This window comes from Pagrus pagrus (assembly GCF_965226575.1).
Source record: "Pagrus pagrus genome assembly, chromosome: 10".
Taxonomy (NCBI): domain Eukaryota; kingdom Metazoa; phylum Chordata; class Actinopteri; order Spariformes; family Sparidae; genus Pagrus; species Pagrus pagrus.
The window spans coordinates 19,098,118-19,116,926 of NC_140194.1; the positions used below are offsets into that span (position 1 = coordinate 19,098,118).

Below are 18,809 nucleotides of genomic sequence, written 5' to 3' on the forward strand. Positions count from 1 at the left end.
GTTAATAGATCATATTTTTTTTAGCAGACAGTCTGCTTAGAGACTATGGTGGAGTCTCTAAACAAAAGATTTTCACACAAGTATATTTGTACAAAAGGAGCGATGATAAACTTCTTGCATCTTTAATCTAACATTGCATTATGATTTATCAATCTAACTACCCAACAGCAGGCTATATACAAGTACAGTTGAAACATTTGGACAGAATTTACAGAAAATGAATTGCTATCAGTTATTAAAACTTTTTTGTTTATTGTTTAAGTCACATTCATGCAAAATTATTTCATGGTTCCTGCATCTTAAGTGTAATAGAAGTGCATTTAGTACTTGTTATAATATATTTTATACTTTAAGTAGATCTTAAATTTTCCTTATTTTAGCTTACTTACACACTTTTACTTAAATTTTCAATCTAAGACTTTGACTTTATAGTGTGGTATTGGTACTTTTAAATAAAGCAACATTAAGTAAAAATTGGCATTTTGTGTGATTTGTTGTCCCCTGCAGTTTCTGAGTACAACACGACTGTTGTAAATAAAAATCCCAGCTCTGTAACAATTTGTCAGACCGAATGTAGGTGCTAACTACTAACAAAACTCAAAACAATGTTATGTGATGAAAACTTGTATGTTGAAGTAAACATGTATGTAACACTGTAATCCTACCCTCTCACTGAAGCTACAAAGTGCAGAAACAAGTGATAAGGGGGTGGAGTGACTGAGACAGACACCATTCACCCTATTACAATACAATGTACCATCAACATGATTTTGAAGCTGTTATCTTCAGGTAAAAAAGTCACATAATGTTGTCATCAAGGGATCTGAATACTTCCTCCACCGCTGGAGACAACTCATTACAATCATTTCACTTTACATTTACTTTACTTTACAAATTAAGATTTCAGCAAAATATCATGTTCATATTAATAATATGAATCTGTCCCCGGTTATAAATGTGGCTAAATAGTTAAATTATGGCTCACAGTTGTACATGTAGTCCACATAGTGAAATATGTGCTAAAGATGTGTGGATTTATTAACACCTAACACAACCCTAGCTTTTATTGTTCTACATTTATTCTTTATTCTTCTCTTGTATGTGTTTACTCTGCTTAATTCAATCAAACAGGCCAGTAACTGGTTACAACAATGCATCTTTAATCCATAATGTAATTTCTTCATAAAGCCTGTATGCTAAATGTGTTGCTTGCCTTTTCTCTAATAGTTCTGAGAAAGTTCCCGTGACGACGCCATGCATGAATTCCTCCTCTGAAATGCAGATAAAGGCCAGTGTTTTATTGTGGAAAGCCAAAAGGTTCATCCGTGGGCGTTTCTTGAGTCGAGATCCAGCAGTGGGTCAGAGTTGATTTTTGTGCTTCAGAAGGAGTGGGCGGAAGTTGAAGAGTTGTTTTAATGGGTAAGACTTTAAGATTGATGTCTAGCAGAGTACATTTTTCACCTCATTCCTCATTTATGGATGAGTTAGCTGTTCATTTTCATCTTGCTCCAGATTAAGGAGACAAAAAGCAGACTAAATATAACAACAGTCACATGATTGTCAATTTTAGAAGATAAGATACCTGCTTAATGGCCTTGGAAGTATTTTTCTAGCTGTCATCCTTAAATTTCTTCTCATGTAGCAACAATATTCCCAGATGAACTCTACACATTTTTGATTGGCAGGGTAAAATGTACCCCTCTGTAGCCTAGTAACAAGCCAAAGTGATTTAAATGCAGCATAAAGTGATCTCACGCTTGGAGACCAGCTCAAATACAGAAAAGAAAGGCTGCTGTGCTTTGAAGGTCTGTTCTCATCGCATCTCCATGCTTCGTTTGTCGCTCAGTTCTCATGAACAAATCTAGATCAAATGTAGCTGAAAATGATCATGTGTGAAACCTACAGCCCTCCCTCTCACATGCTGGACATAAAAAAAAAAAATCCTTCCCCATTTGACCTTTACACATCAAAGCTCAAGCTATGTGGAGCGATACCAAGCTCCTCTTATATTCCCACTCATTAGTTTGATGAGCAGTAGGTCAAACAGAGGGTGAATATGCTGTTATTTGGGATGAACTCTTACCTCAACTGCTACTTGAGGAGATGAGGATTATAAAAAACAAAGCATATTTCTCTTTGGGAGATCGAATTGAACAGTGAAAAGTTAAATTCCATGTGAATCTAAAGGCAGAAGGTTATCTGAGGTATTTTCTATCGAGGTAAACCAAGGATATGCTGGGAATCCAAACGTACTCAGTAATTCCCTTTATTGAACTATGACTAAAATTCTTAAGAAAGATGAAGGCTGGAAGGTTTCTGTTTAGCAGGTCTGTTTGAGTTACAAGAGGTGCTGTTTTCAACAGTATAAAAAAGATAAATTACATTGTAAAACATCCTAAATAGTTTTCTCCCTCTAAACCACATTTATATTAGATTGTATATGAATCAGAAACAAATAAAACAGTAGTGACCTGGTGTCGCAGGGGTTGAAAACTTTCAACCTGATACAAGTTTGCTGATGAAACATGCTGAGAAAGAGTAAAACCCATGTCTTGTGCTGCCATCTATGGTCCCTGTGAAAAATGTATCATCTCAATCAAAATCTCTTATGCACAACACTGTGAAAGAACCCATTTTAAGTTGTTGAAGGGATCCTTTTCATATCAGATCAGTCTGTAAAATCTGTTTTCCCTTGGTGGTGTGACTGGGGCAGAAACGGTTTTTAAATGAATTGATATCCCATTGCTCTACAAAGATTATTTGTGGGTTTATTGTGTTTATTGGTAGATTTCAAACCAATGTAAAGTTGCGTACCACCACCTCTTGTGGAGTGGTTAGATGCTGCATTTGTTAAGGGATAGAAAGCAGTCTGGCTTCATTTTATTGGCTCTATTTGTGGGCTACAATTTCACAGATAATGATACATAGGCGATACTATACATTTCCCAATATCAATGGCCCAATATAGTTTGTGCATCATTTATCTTTAAGGTACTGACCATGAACTGCAACATCCCCAGTTTGAGTCCAGCTGGGGACTTCTGCTGCATGTCGTCCTCTCTCGCTAAAGTTGGATAATCAACAAGGCAAAGAAAGCAACTCCCTCCAGATTCACTGTGTGGCAGTTAAATTTGATTAATTTGGTAAATTGCAAATCTTTATGTATAAACCACTAATGCACAATATGAACTAAATGGTGAGAGTTAATAATTACTAGATAATCCATGTGAAATGCATAAAGAGATGATAGAAACAGGGGGTCAATAGGGTCCCGCAGCTCATCTTTCCCTCAGGGTCTCCACAGCAAATTAATGTGGTCCTGCTCTCTCCCCTCATTTCCTGTCATGCCTCCACTCTCAGCTATCCAATAAAAACATTTAGATTTTTTTATGAACCAAATAAAACATACCACAGCAGATGCAATAAGCAGCATTTTCCTTCAAGCTCTGTGCTGTCCAGTTTGAATTAAAACCAAAGCTGCCCGTCATAACATTGCACCATGAACTTTGACCCTATTTCGTTCATACATCTGTCGCAGTCCATAGCACATATTTGAAGTTAAAAAGAAAAAGAAGGCATTGACCTGTCATCTGTCTGTGCTCTATAGGCTCAGTCAGAGGATTGTCGATCAGAATGTGAGCGGATGCAGTAGGACATCCTGATATTTTTGGCATACTACATTTGACAATTTATGTACTGGGATATATAAATATTTTTCTGGCATACTAAATAATATGGGTATTGGAACGCAGCCCATATCTCTGTGTATGACTGTATGTATTTATATAGTCTTATACACCTCCAAACACTCAGCCTGTCCCTTAGACTATTATCAGTAAAGTCAGACTTGAGCGCATCATAAAAATGTTACAGCAGGTAACAGCCACCAAAAGCCTCTACCTGATAATGTATTAAGAAATGTGAAAGGACAGTAAAATGCAGGGACAAGAGAGATGTTCCTATCCTTAAGTGGCTGCGCTTTCCTCCTTATGATGATAATGCTTCCATCATGTTGAAGTGTGCTTTAGCAAAGATATTTAAGCCCTTCTTGATTTCTTTTTCGCCTCAGAAAAAGACTGTCAGCAAAATCCCCAAACTGTAAAACTCAACAGGCAGTAACAGAAAGCTGCTTTATCCGTACAGTCATGAAACCATAAGGATAGATTAGACAATCACGTGCACTGTGAGCTGGATAACGTGTAGCAGCCGTCAAATGTGGTGAGACGGCATCCTCTGATGTTCTTCTCCTATCAGACAAAGCTTCTTCTCATGACTGACCTCACTAAGTCTGAGCAAGAGGATGAGGTTAATGATGGTTAGATGGAATTTAAATGTGACAGAAGCCTTTTTGATCCTAATCCTCAATGCGGAGCGCCGCATAATCCTGTAAACTCAAACCTTGTGAAAATGTGGTATAGTTAGAGGGGAATGCCAGTCAAGAAATGTGTCATAGAATTTATAAATCTGTACCTGGTGCGTATCAGGATGTTTCACTTCTGTATTCCAAACAAAAACTACATAAAGTCTCTTTCACTTCCGTCTTTCATCTGGGAACACGAGCGAGGATTCACACTTGTGAAAAACATCACAGATAAAGAAGTGAGAATGATTTTGGTAGGGAGTGTAAATTCCTGTGGCTCTATTTCGTTGGAAGAAAAACAGAGCTACAGTTCAACTGAAACCTCATTTGGTGATCATAGTTCCGACAGATGTTTTTACTCAAAAGGTTCATTAGAACTGTGCCAAACCAAATGGGTGCAACCACAAACTGACATGTAGACTCTCTAGTTTGGGATCAAAGATATACAGTAAAAATATATATATAATCAGAAATAAAACAGCTCTTGTTTTTGCAGGGCAACGTTCATTCTCATTTGTATTATATCTTCACTTGAAATTGGTGTTTCTGTGGCTTTATTTATTTCAAAGATATGTGGCTATATCTGTAAAATGGAATTAAATAGAAATAGAAACTCACTCACACTTCCCTGTGTCTGCCATTTACATTTTATAATCTACACTGATTTTTTCAAGTGTATATTCCTCACATTTTCTCTCCAAGTTTGCATTATTGTGTAAGTGGTTTGGTAATTGTGGAGGTAAATTGCTATGAAACAATGTGATGGGTCTGTTTATTGCATAAAGAACTATAGAATGATACGAGAAAAATATTGGTAATGAATACGTTGAGGGCATAATTAGCTCACTATAAATGAAAATTAAGTTATCACACTGTATGTCCCATTAGTGGATGGCGCCCTCCAGTGGTTAAAATACTTAATAAAAGCGAGTCTGATCACTTTTAAAAAAAATCTGTTTATAGGAATGAAACCCAATGTAAACATGCAATAACACATTTTATAAAGGAATAGGCGTTTTCTGGAGGCCTACTGCCATTTACCATTAACACCGCAATCCTACCTATATATTTAACTTAAAATTCTAATCTCTTGTTTTTTTTTTCTCATATCATTTTAAATGTAGGCCTACAATAAGAATTGGAAGCCCATAGTAAGTTTGCTAAACCTATTCACCTATAATATCCAGATGTTGGTTATAATAGCCAGATGTTGGCCATTATTGTGGGATATTAAGCCAATATTGTTTGTCTAAATTATGTTTGTCTGTTTTTCGTTATAAAATGGAGGTCTACAAGTGTTTACAATAGGCGGACGCATCTGCCCGATGAGGCCGCAGCATGCTCAAGTCATTTAGTCAGCTGTTAGATTCCCTGAAGTAGGAAGTAAGGTACACCGCTGTTTGTCATGCTGCCTTCCTGTGCTATCGGATATCCTGGCTGACGACGAAAGCTGACATAGGCTGTGACTCAAAGCAAGGGAATTAATTGAGTTCTGATAAATAGTTTGAATAGAACAATTCAAGGGCTAAATTGATGTAAAGGGGAAGCTAAACGGTGTTATTTCTTTTTTTTATTACTGAACGTATTTACTGCGGGTGTTACCAGAAATCGGAGCTTTTGTCAGAGCACTTGAACGCACCCTGCTGGTCAGTCAGCTCCTCGGTTGTAAACAGTCGGTGTTCAGAGACGGAGCTCTACTCCGGGTGGATCCGACCAGAACCCGGACAGACTCCGAACCACGCGATGGTAAGACCGGAAATGTCCTCCGTATACTTAAAAAAAACATTATGTACCTTGCGTTGTGTTTGTTGAAGCCTCCAGTTTCACCTCGACCACCTTTAGAAACAGTTTTACCTGAGTGACAGAACAAAAGAGTACAAGAACCTGAGACCAGAGACACTTGTTGTGACTCGTTCTTAAGCTAACCGGAGCACAGCTGGCTAACTCCAATCCTTCAGCTTATTAGTTTTTGTTTTTCCGGTTTTGTCGTCCATGTATTTTAAGTGTATGACAATAGGATCAACTTTCAATAGTTTTTCTTAGTTTGTATGTTTTCCTTGGCCACTGAATCGACCAATTTGTTAGTAAGTTGCCTTTAAAACCTGTAAACACACTTTAATATGTAAAGTTGGTGGAGTTACCCTTTAACTGTGTGTGTTCTCCAGCACTGACCATCATTACACTTTGGGTTCAAAAAGGAGGGACCACAGCAACTGTATCTCCTTCAAAGTCAGACAAGGTGAGTAAAAACTGTTTAAATCAACTGAGAGCATCTCTGCTGGTTTTTAAAAATGTACTTTTTAAAAATGTCAAGAAGGATATGAGGATTTTAGGATACTGTTAGTATAAGCAATTTTGGATTAAAGCGTCAAATACCTGATATTTTGTACCAAGAGACAGTATTCATAGATTTAGAGCTAGATAATGTAGGACTGTAAAGGGTGTGTTAGCAGGATCGGAGACTGTGACTCATTCTTCAGACCAACATGAGAAAGTTAAACTTCCCACTGACGTCAGACTACAGACATTTTTTCAAGGGGAGCAGTTCTCTATGTGTACGAGAACTCATGAATGTCTGTATTCTGATTCATGAATTCATTAGACTTTAGGCTGGTTGATAGCGCCCTAAAAAACTTCAGGAGATTTAATAAAACATGCTTTGTAAAAAAATCCTTTCTTTGCCCATGTTGTAATGCACAGAACCAGCTGACTCTGAGATAGACTGACAGTCAGAAATTAATTTAAAAAAATAAAGGATGTTCAGTTTTACGGACTGTTTTATGGAGATTCTGTCTGGTAGAAATCTACAAAATAGCAGGAGTTGCAAAGATCAAGTCTATCAAGGGGAAACTGATCATAAAACCGAATACATTGGTCTAAATCAATATTTATAGGTAATTCGTCAATCTCAGCAATTTAGATCATTCTAACAGAGCCATAAAACTGGCTAATTCCTCCTTTCACGCTCTTAATAAGTCATGTAAGTTAAGTGTTATCTGTGCATAGGTCCTCTCCTGTGTCCACAATGGCCACCCTCGAGGATGGCTACATGAACACCTTCGGCCCGGAGCTGCCTGCCATGTTTGATGGCATGAAGCTCGCAGCAGTGGCAACTATCCTCTATGTCATCGTCCGCTGTCTGAACCTGAAGAGTACCACAGAACCACCGGGGATCACCTACCAGGACACACCACTCAGCCGTTATCTCCTCAAATCCTGCTCGATGCTAACCAAAGAGTAAGTGTTAATCATTATCCAGTCCAAGTTTTAAAGACTAGGAACACTGGACGACTGAGATACAGACGTCACATCTTTTCAGCAATATCTGAAATCCTACCTGATTGTGTCGTTAATGATAAGCCTACGAGAAAAATTCTATCTTACACCCACTGACAAAAGAGGGAGATAGATGAAGACTGCATACTGTGAGCGTTGTTTACATGGCTTATCAAGACTGCTGTGAAAACAAGCACTGGAAAATCTGGCAGAATAATTTTGAAAAATGGCGTTGTAAATTGAACTGGTTTTCTCAAATGTACAGTTAACAACTGTGGACTTGACAAGATATTAGCAACTCAGACTTGACCTGGAGACTCTGACATGAGCTATGTGACCTTGTTGTGACCATAGAGAGTTTGTTTTCACTCTGTTTTTTAGCAGGAGTAGTTTTCCCACAGAGAGGAGCACCAGGAGAAAAATAGGCAAAACAGAAGGAGATTAATACGTTTGACAAAACAAATCTTCATATCAAATGGCAAATCGACAAAGTTATTTTTTTTTAGAAAGTTAATTGTCATTTGCAAAAAATATACGAATTGAACAAAAAACAGAAAAAATATACATACGAGAGGTGATTTGTTTGGAAACCAAACTGGTCAGCTGACTGTATGAGCTGCCTTATAAGTCAAAATGGATAGCACAGTTTTTTGGTCAGTGTCAGTCAAAAGTTGCAAACTAGCACCTGCAAAACTGTAATAAAGATAAAGGGACTTATTCTTATTCTGTTTTTTTTTAAACTTATTAATAGCAAGACACACCTTTGTTTGTTTTTTGCCTATGTTTGAAGTGGATTTTTTTCCCAGTGTGCTGATTTTTTTCATCTTCAGACTTGTAGTCTTCAGACCCAGTCGATGCAGACTCAAGTGACATCACAATTTATCACAATTTATCAGATCACAAAAGGCTTTATACAACTTTTTGTCACATATGTACTTCTGACCAAGACCTGGAAGCAGACTTGTGTAATCGCCTTTTATCCCTTTAAGTTTCTGCTCTGAGCTTGCAAAGCATTTCTCTTATCTCTAATGTACTGTTTACAGTGGGAGTGTCTGTAGGCGTTTTTTTTTTTTGTCTACGCAGGAATGTGTTTGATAAAGTTAATGCTAAAGCTGAAGTCTCTTTATACCAAACAAACCATGACATTGACTTGCTGTTGCTTGTGAACCTGGGCCTTGATCATTTAAGGCAGTACGTCAATATAAATTCTGCTTAATCTTGTTGGCTTGAGACCAAATCATTTTTAACATATTTACAAGTACTTGAGTGAATACTGTTTCTAGAGTTACATGATTTGGTGAATGAAAATGTCAACCACAAATAAGCAATCTCCTCTAGCTCAGAGATTAAATCCAATTCAACTGGCTGCTCAGTTAAATGAATGATGGTGCCTTGTAGACTTGTCTGCCACCTCCTATAGTTAGAGTGGTATGTGTGCCTGTCTGTGGTGGGATAATCTTTACTAAGACTGTGCTGAAGCATCTTCAGGGTAGCAGTTACAGCTGTAATCTAATATGGAGCTTCTCTTCAGATACATTCCTCCCCTGCTGTGGGGTAAGAGTGGCCATCTCCAGACGGCACTGTATGGCAAGATGGGACGTGTCAACACCCCAACACCCTGCGGGGTCCGCAAGTTCCTCTCAATGCAGGACGGGGCCACAGCGACCTTTGACCTCTTTGAAGCGCTTGGAGACCACAGCACAGGAGGTCAGATACTATTACTGGTCTATCTGGTAAAGCTCCAAAGCTGCTGTCTTTGGATTTACTGCATGTTTAGGATTTAATCACACAACTACTGAACTTCTGTCATACTTTTAAAGCTAGTTTTTTGATGAAGCGTTCACTAATTGTTGTTTTGTAAAGATGTTTTTGTTCACCGGTCTTTACTCCAGAGTTTTATATGCCTGTATGAATTGTGAGCCTTGAGTATCAATCAGCTCTTACTACAGTAAGCATGAGCAGGAAGACCGCTAATGAACTCCCTCGTGCATAAATGCCATGCATTTCAGCAGCCAATTAGATCAACACACACACAGCATCAATTTTACACCCGCACATGACTCCACTTTGTATGTTTATGCATGTGTTCCCTCTTGTTTGTCCGTGTGTGTGCATGTCAGATGACATTACCATGGTAATCTGCCCTGGGATCGGTAACCATAGCGAGAAGAACTACATTCGGACCTTTGTGGATCACTCCCAGCGGCAGGGATACCGCTGTGCTGTCCTCAACCACCTGGGAGCTCTGCCCAACATGGAGCTCACCTCGCCGCGCATGTTCACCTACGGTAACGAGGGAAACATCACATGGTAGTGGGTGACTTACGGGTGTGATTACAACATCTTACAGTCCAAACCACAGAGGGGAAGTTCACTTTAGTACATTTTTTACGTCTGTTCATTAAAGAGAACTAAAGTAAGGGGAAGCAAAGCAAAATAATAAAAAAAAAAAACAATGGTTTCAGTCCTTGACAGTCACAGTTGCAACATTAAATGGGGGAAGTATAGCAGATCTTCATTGAAAGGCCGTATCCGAGCCTCTAAATATAAACACAACTTTATGAAATTATCTAGCCATTTAATTTAATGTGAAACTGAGTTCTAAAAGTGTCTCTCTTTCCCTCAGGTTGTACCTGGGAGTATGCGGCTATGGTGAGCTACGTCAAACGAGCTTTTCCACAGACGCTACTGGTGGTTGTGGGCTTCAGTCTAGGGGGAAACATTGTCTGTAAGTTCCTCGGTGAGAACAGATCGAACCAGGACCGAGTGCTCTGCTGTGTCAGCGTCTGTCAGGGTTACAGTGCCCTCAGGTTAGTGGGATGAAGAGCAAACAAATGAACAGAATGGATATTTCTAAAAATGCACTGATATTTGTATTCGAGCCCCAGCTCTACAGCAGCACTTTTATCAAAACCTTTGAATATACTCTACATGTTATCATAAAAAATGGTCACCTTTAAGCTGCAGGTGTTTTGCTTACTGTAGTGTGTTCATGCATTTTTTATGTGTTTTTAGGGCCCAGGAAACATTCCTTCAGTGGGATCAGTGCCGGAGGCTTTACAACTTTGTGTTGGCAGACAACATGAAGAAACTTATCCTGTCACACAGGTGAAGGAATGCAACAACAGTTTCTGCAGTAACAGATTTACAGTAACGGAAGTATTAATCCATTCAAGTTTATGCCAGTGTCAAAGCACCAAGATAAAAAAATAAATAATTTTTAAATTTATTGAGTTGTTCCTTTACGTTAGTTGTTGCTGTGGATTTGTGCAGCAAGAAAGATAAACATCCATGAAAGGAGGCAACATTTCCTTCACTGTCTGTCGGTGTAATCCTAAAAAATTAGACTACTAGTTTGAATTCCATCAGCAATGATTTGGATATGACTCTGACATTGTCAGATGGGTGTAACAAAGATTTTGATTCCTACTCTGATTTGTCAATAACTCTTAACTGTTTTGATCAACAGGAGCAGTTTGCTTGGCCTGAACTCCAGCAACATTGGCGATGCAGACCTGGGAAGACTGTATGCAGCCACATCTCTGATGCAGATTGATGACAGCATCATGAGGTTTGGATGCATTTTGATTTTGATCCAGCTGCTCTGAAATCTACAGCTGTTCTCTCTTTCACCAATGTTATCACACAATTCCCTCCGGCAGAAAATTTCACGGTTACAGCTCGGTGAAGGAGTACTATGAGCAGGAGAGCTGTGTGCACTACATCCACAACGTGAGTCACCTATGTCTGAGTACTTCTGTACTTTTGATACCATTGTTACTAATGCTACTGCTTTTTACTATCACTACAACAAGTACTACCAGAATATGCTCAAAAAGAAATTTTAAAAAAGACAATTTGAGGTGTTTTTATTGAAGCATATGATACAATTCAATAGCTTCATTTTTCACTGTAAACCAGAAGACAGAACACAGAAGACAGTTTGTGGTTTTAGAGGAAGTTACATGGTGTGACTATTTGTTATGACAATCAACAGTGTTTTCTGTGGGTTACTTGGCAACCACACTACCTTTGTTATTCCCCTAAAACCACAGATTGTCATGATGACCAAGGCTGTCTTCATTCTTGATGCTAAGTAATAGCCTGCCCGCTCTAACCCACACTCTGACTCTGACTCTGACTGACCTATTGCTATAACATCTCTAGTGGTAGTTAATACTACCACTATCACTACTGATGCTGCTTCTTTTCAGAAACGGTGTGTGACAGGCCTTAGAAAGTCATTCAGAAATACACTGTTGTTTCACATGCAGGTCACTGTGCCTCTCCTCCTGGTAAACTCTGCAGACGATCCGCTAGTTCATCAGTCACTTCTGGCTATTCCACGCACACTCGCAGGTTTGTGTTCATAGACAAGAGTCATTCATCAGTGTATATTTCATTGGTCATGATGTAGCAGTAATATCAATTACCATTGGTAAAATGGGTTTTAAGTACACCTGTCGTGACTGTACCCGGTACATTTTCAGTATTTGTGACTACTGTGGAAATGGTTTGAGATGGAATACTAAAAAAAATATAGTTTGTCTTGTCCTCAAGGCTAAATTTGTAAGGCCCTATGCCTTAGTGGACTACAATAATGTACATCTCTTAAAACATAATCATTCACACCTTATTAAAAAACAGCAAGATGGAAGTATGCAAGTATAATCTGATCCTCTACACATCCAACTGTGCAGCGAAGCGTGAAGGGCTAACTAAACTGTTGCTATAATGACTCATATGTTGTTTGTTTTGAATATTTTGCGTGTTTCCTAGTGAACAGTGACTACACCAGGAAAATGTTGTCCTCACAGTGATACAGACTCAGATGAGTGTAGAGCAGATGAATCCATTGTCCTCCCTCCACTGGAGCTGGACACTGGAGCCGGAGTCTTAAGTGTTGATAAAGTCTTGTGGCAGCTATCTGCTCAACACGGCCCAGCAGAGACAGTCTTGTTGAATTTTTCAGGGCCATGTGATCTGCCTAGGCTGTTGGATTATATATATAGAGCAGTGTGCGCGTGTGTGTGTGTGTGTGTGTGTGTGTGTTGCCTTAGTAGGTCACATGCGCCTGTGCCTGCCTGTGTAAATCAGTGTGTATAACATAGATTTTAACAAGTGAAATTCCAAACTTGTCCTCTATTTCAAGAGAAGATCAACGCACAGAATTTACTTTTCAGATGAAAGATTTTGAGGAGTTGGTGTAAATATTCAATATTCTGTGCAAGACGTAAGATGTGAGACACAGAGTTGGTTTTAGTGCCTCATCAGGTAACCTCCAGTACCTAGTTTGTAGTTTGTAGGTGCACACACGCATAAACAGGAGAAAGTGTGTAGGTGGTGTTGATGGCGGAAAGGGAAAGAGGCTGGTGTATTTCTGAGCGGAAACCAACCATCTTGCCAGCTGACCTCACAGTCAGTCACTGAGCCATTTTAACGAGACTGCCACAAAGCAGCAGAGCTTAATTATTTACCTTCGCATTAATGAGATCAGAGTGCCTTTAATTACCAAATGGCTGCAGGTGCTCGACCAGAAAACCAAAGTCAGACAATGATTGTGCCAAATTGTGCCTTGCTAATCCCTGAATGTCCTTTTCACCTTAGTACTGAGTTCACATTCTTGTGCAGAATGTAAATGCGGGGCAATGAAATCAGAAAGTTTTCCATGTAAAAAACCTAGATTGTCACTACTCCTTCATTTATTGAAGGTCAATTAAATCAGTGTTTTGAATATAACACTGTGTTATAAAAAACATGCAAGGTTTTTAATCCATGAACAATTACAACCTAACTTTTAGGCTCTCCCAACCTTTACCTCATTGCTTTGTTTCACCGACTACACATTGACATATTTTACCATTTACATAGACAGTATGAATATAAAACTAACATAGCTGCTTCCAAACAAACTCAAACAAGCAGAGTGTAGCACTGTAGCACACTAGCTGCACAGCACCAGCGGCAGCAGAGGGACAAAGTAAACAAGTGGCTGGTGGAGAAAGTTGAGAATCCAAAGACCCAGATATTTTGCCAGTAGTTGGTGGAGAACAAACTAGACCTATAAAGAGTAGATATTTGATTAATGTTATTCAAATTACATGAAATTTGATTTTAAATGGATGCTCATGTTGTCTGCTGGTTGTGTTAATATGTGGTTGTTTTGATAAGCCAATAATATAGTTTGTCAAGGTTGTGTCTCTGTGTTTTGGAGAATTTGTAGTAGTGGTCAAAAATCCCTTAATGCAGCTTTAAAGTGGCTACAATTGATATTTTTCTAATAACAATGACTATGAATCACTGTTGTTTTCGGCCACAGCGGGCAGCTGTTTTCTGTGCAAAAAGCAACTTAGTTAGCGTCTAGCTGGTGAACATAGTGGAGCATTTGCAGCTAAAGAGGCAGATTTGAGACAGGAGTTGTGAAGACCAAAAAATTAGCTTAAAGTAGAGTGAATATCGGACTTGCATTCATAAAAATCCAAATTAATGCTAATGTTGCTCTGTATCTTTCACATATCTAACTGGGCAAGCATATGCTAACAAGTTTGCCATATCAACTTTATGAACTGCTAATGTGTCAGTATGATGTTACAGTTATTTCTGCTGACCCCAAATGGCCAAAACATCAGTTATTGCAGCTTTAAACAAACCCCCACAGAAGCCAAACACTGTAAAATGTTTAAAAGAGATTTTTACCTATTTTTAAGATTATATTGGTCAGTATGTCCAGAAAGACTAAGTCAAGAGATATTGGACTTACTTTAGATTCTTGAAGATGTTTTATCCAAAAGCCTCTTTCAGTTTGGAGCGAGTGTTTCCATCAGGAGTCATATTGTGTACTGATAAATATGATTTGCTTGTCTGGAGATTGATGTATCTACTCGTTGTACTGAAACTTTACGCATAAGAACTGATGTCATGTTGCTTTGATGATTGGTTCCTGGCATCAGTAGTTTATATGGCTGATTTAATTATGTGTTTACTTTAAAAGTAAATACTGCTGATGAAAAACTCCTTCTCCCTCTGTCTGTAGAAAAGATGCCCAATGTGATATTCGCCCTGACCCAACACGGAGGCCACCTGGGTTTCTTTGAGGGAGCCGTGCTGTTCCCTCAGCCCCTCACCTGGATGGACAAGTTCATAGTCGAGTACACCGATGCCATCTGCCACTGGGAGAAGGACCAGCCGGCTTGCCAGAAGAGCAGCCACCAGGACATGAACTCCTACCTGCAGAGCACAGGGGTAACACTCAGTGGGTAACATACATGGATGTTTGGAAATGAAGCAGAAACACACAGGTACACACTCAGCCTCCTGTATTAATGGCCTTACAGTTTAGTGAGTAATTTTGGGAAATGCAGGGAATCACTAAATGGATTAGAAAAGGAGGCTAAGTGGGAGTGGCTACACCAAGCTGTAACCTGAAACTCACATAAGATAATAATACTGGAACATGTTATATGACACTGTGGTGAATTGTACCTTCCTCTTGTCCCATTTAACCTCCAATATAACACGAGTTCACCCTTTGCTGGTTTTTGGCAGCTGCTGCGTCTTGAGTCTAGACAACAGATTGACCTTTGACCTGCATGTTGAAGGAAAAGTATTTTTATACATGAATTATGACTTCTCTGACTGAAGACGCTTCTCAGTTGAAGGGTTCACTTGCAAAAACAAGACATGTCTGTTTTTATTTATTTTCCTAAATCATGTTTTTTGTGCACTCCAGGGAATCAATCAAACTGGTGATGTTTTGATAAGTAATCTCAAAAATGTACTTAAATCTTGGTTTTTAATGTTTGTGTGCACTCAAGTGGGGTTAGTTTATTAATTTCAGAGTGACATGTATCTGTTTTTGCAAATGAACTCATAGGCCAGCTTACATACAAATTAGACATCTAGTATCAATCTTCTATCAATCTAAAAACTGGAAAATCATCTTAGTTAAGTCTACATTGTTGTGGTTTTTTTTAGCAAACAGTCTGAGGCCTTAAAAGGGGGCAATTCACTTCAAAATCAAAACGCCATATTCTCTTAACTGTAGTGGTATTTATCCATCTGGATTGTTTTGGTGTGAGTTGTCGAGTTTTGGAGATAAAGCGGGCAAAGATGTCTGCCTTCTCTCAAATATTATAGAACTAGAAGGCACTTGGCTTGTGGAGCTCAAAGTGCCAGAGAAATACATTTGAAAAACTCAACAGCAATGTTTCTGTCCAGAAATCATAACCCAGTTACTCAAAATAATCCACAGACCTTGTTGTGAGATGCTTCTTGAAGGAACTACTTCTTTTTTTTTTTTTTTAGATGAAACTACATGCCAACTGTATCAACGCACAGATTGCAGAGTGCGTATATACATAGACAAGAGGCTAGCTAACTGATACCATTTTTAGATATTTTTGGTTAAGTTAGTGGGTAAATCAGCTTAAATTTCACTTTTTCACATTACCAGGAGACGAGCCTGTCTTTCTGTTTTTTCTTTCTGATTAGGATGTTCTCTCACTCATCACAGCCGTTTGGAGCCAGGGCCGATAATACCCATGACTACTGAAGAGTCATTTGACCCAGGACTAAATGACGATTATACACATTTACTTTGAAGACAAAAGCCAGATATTAGCAGGTGTAAGCAGGGTTTTTTCTGGTGTGAAAAGGGTATAAGCTAGCTAACGTAATATCCCAGCCGAGGAGGACGCTATTAATGTTTGCATCTCCCGCTGTTAAGAGCATGAACCTCTCGTCCATGAGCAGATGCACACTTCCTTCTCTACATCTCCTGTCGATGTCTCCAAAACTTGGCAACTCACACCAAAACAACCTAGACGCATAAATAGCACTGCAGATGAAGAAGAAGTATTTTGGGGTGGTCTGTTCCAATAAATTCATAACCATAATATACTTTAAAATACACCTGATGTCCCACATCTGTTATATTTTGAAGCATATTATGGTGATCTATTTAAAAAATCTTTCAGGATTTAATTCATACAGTTCACGACCACATTAAGTGCCTTAATACAAATGTGAATCTGAACAGATTTCTGGCTCCTCATGAATCATTGAGCTACCTCTGATCAGCAGCAGTCTGACATGATTTATGGTTTACAGTGATGATTCCAGCTGATATTAAGGCTTGTGTTCAGTCAAACTAATTTCCTTAATACGATGTAATATCATCTTACTTGTTTCCATCAAGAACGTTGCTGTTCTTGATGGAAGAATGTGTTAATTTAACACCCTGTTTAGTTTATTTATATAGGTTAAGGCATCAAATTTAGCAAATTTTGACACCACTCCAGTTTTTCACTTTGCATTTGCATTGTGTGCCATGGACCATCAGCCTGCATTGTTGCTGCTGACCTATAAAATAAAATCAGGGTCTCTGGTTAAAAGTTTTATAAATAATGAAATTGTTATTTTGATTTAGGGATGTTCTTTCCTTCTGTGTAGTTGAATGGAAAATTGGGCAATTCATATGAACAGATTGTACTCTGCACATTGTACTGCTCCAGCTCAGCTTGTTCTATTCAATGATTTATTCCACAGTACCTTAAACCAGCAGGTAACAGCAGTTGATACCTCCTTTCATAGCACAAGGATGGTCAGGTGGTTTAATTCCCCTAAATGCTGCTCTGATTGTTAACGCTTAAAAGGTCCTTTTAAGAATCGTCCGATTGAGGCCACAAGTTACTGAAGGTGTACACATGACTAAAGGGCTGTTCAGGACAGAGCTGGGTCAAACTGTGTTTACAGAAACGTTTAACTAAAAGGAGAGAAGAGTGCAAATGGGACTCAAACAGTAAGTGTACTAAATACGAAATCCAATTGTGGATTTTCAATTTATGCATTTACAAAACAAACGGACCAAAGCAAGTTTCACTTTTAAATCAAAAAGTAGCTCAACTTTGTTGCTGCGTTTCGGCCACGTGACCTAAAAAAGACACACGGCTGTGGCTCAAATACAATAGAAATCTCACGTTAAATATGACTTTGCACAGGACTAATTGATAAGTTTACTGCAAAGTGAGCTGTAGTGGTATTTTTGGGGGATGTTTTAAGCTGCTTATTGCTACATACAGGATGGGTGGAGATTGTTCCTTAAAACAAATAAATAAATAACATGAACAGAAGAACAATTTTTTGAACTACCACATAAAACTCTGTTCTGTCTCATCTCATGATAAAGATCTCAAACATTGTTAAAAGATGACATTTACTTGCAGAAGTTGTTTTTTGTTTCCTGCGGTTTATTCTGGATCCACCTAAGTGCCTATGGTGTAAATGTTTGATATAAATCATGGTTTCCTGTGACTAACATCCTGCCAGATGCTGTAAATGCAACGGTCTCCACCCAAGTCCACGCTTCTTATTGATCAACTTTTCAACCATTTGCTCTTTATAAGATTAATACAACTTACATTTGCACCATTACTTTGTCTGTATGTGCAATATGTCCTGACTAAGAGATGGACTGTTTAGCCTGCACTTTACTGTTTTTGCAGTTCCTATTTTTCTGTATGGCACTATACTGTAGTATATCAGCAGGATATGGGTGTAACATTTGCAATCTAATCATGGTTTTTTTTTGCTCTGATGGGGTGCAGCTGCGACTGAATAGTCATATTTAAAATGATTAATAAATATTTTTCACATTGATTTGTTTTGGTCTGTTTATTTTTTCCGATTCTGGGTTTTCCTTTACTAGCAATGCTATTGGCATTTGTGTGAAATATTTCAACAACTGTTGTTTGTGCTGTAGTTAAATATGGTAAACACATTCATGTTCCCCTCAGAATAAATTGCTATAGTTTTGGTTATCATGTCCTCTAGTGTCATCATGTGGTATAAACTTCAATTTTCTACTAAACACTTCTCACCAAATACCTTCAAAACCAATGACATTCCCATCAACCTTAACTGTAGTTAATGTTGAGTGCTAATTAGCAGATGTTGGCATGCTAACATGCTAAACGATGATGGTGAACATGATAAACATGCCCACTTAACACCAACTACTGCTGTATAACTTCCCGAGGCAGTAAAAGTAAACACATTCTTTACTCAAGTAAAAGCACAGATACTTGACTCTGGTGAAAGTAGATGCACTGATTCAACTCGAGTAAAAGTAAGAAAGTACAGGCTCTGAAATTTACTTAGTATAAAAGTAAAAAGG

At 38.5% G+C, this 18,809-nt stretch overlaps 1 protein-coding gene across 2 annotated transcripts; it reads left to right on the forward strand.

Annotated features, from left to right (window-relative positions):
- Positions 1 to 5,880: 5,880 nt before the first annotated feature.
- Positions 5,881 to 18,292, forward strand: abhd2b (abhydrolase domain containing 2, acylglycerol lipase b). 2 transcript variants are annotated; one of them, XM_084363454.1, is made up of 11 exons: positions 5,881 to 6,106; positions 6,526 to 6,599; positions 7,367 to 7,597; positions 9,168 to 9,343; positions 9,757 to 9,924; positions 10,263 to 10,446; positions 10,652 to 10,744; positions 11,106 to 11,207; positions 11,299 to 11,368; positions 11,911 to 11,995; positions 14,670 to 18,292. In XM_084363454.1, the coding sequence occupies exons 3-11, from the start codon at positions 7,386 to 7,388 to the stop codon at positions 14,894 to 14,896; spliced, it is 1,317 nt and encodes a 438-aa protein (XP_084219580.1). In that variant the 5' UTR covers positions 5,881 to 6,106; positions 6,526 to 6,599; positions 7,367 to 7,385; the 3' UTR covers positions 14,897 to 18,292. The 2 variants fall into 2 exon arrangements, with proteins under 2 accessions (XP_084219580.1, XP_084219581.1); XM_084363455.1 differs by lacking the exon at positions 5,881 to 6,106 and adding an exon at positions 6,191 to 6,444.
- Positions 18,293 to 18,809: the final 517 nt, after the last annotated feature.

What these genes read in the sequence shown, in the direction of transcription:
- abhd2b (XM_084363454.1), top strand. Translation starts at nt 7,386, where the DNA reads ATGGCCACCCTCGAGGATGGCTACATGAACACCTTCGGCCCGGAGCTG. An exon ending in GCCGCGCATGTTCACCTACG is followed by an intron (nt 9,925 to 10,262) that starts GTAACGAGGGAA and finishes TCTTTCCCTCAG; the next exon opens with GTTGTACCTGGGAGTATGCG. An exon ending in ATTGATGACAGCATCATGAG is followed by an intron (nt 11,208 to 11,298) that starts GTTTGGATGCAT and finishes TCCCTCCGGCAG; the next exon opens with AAAATTTCACGGTTACAGCT.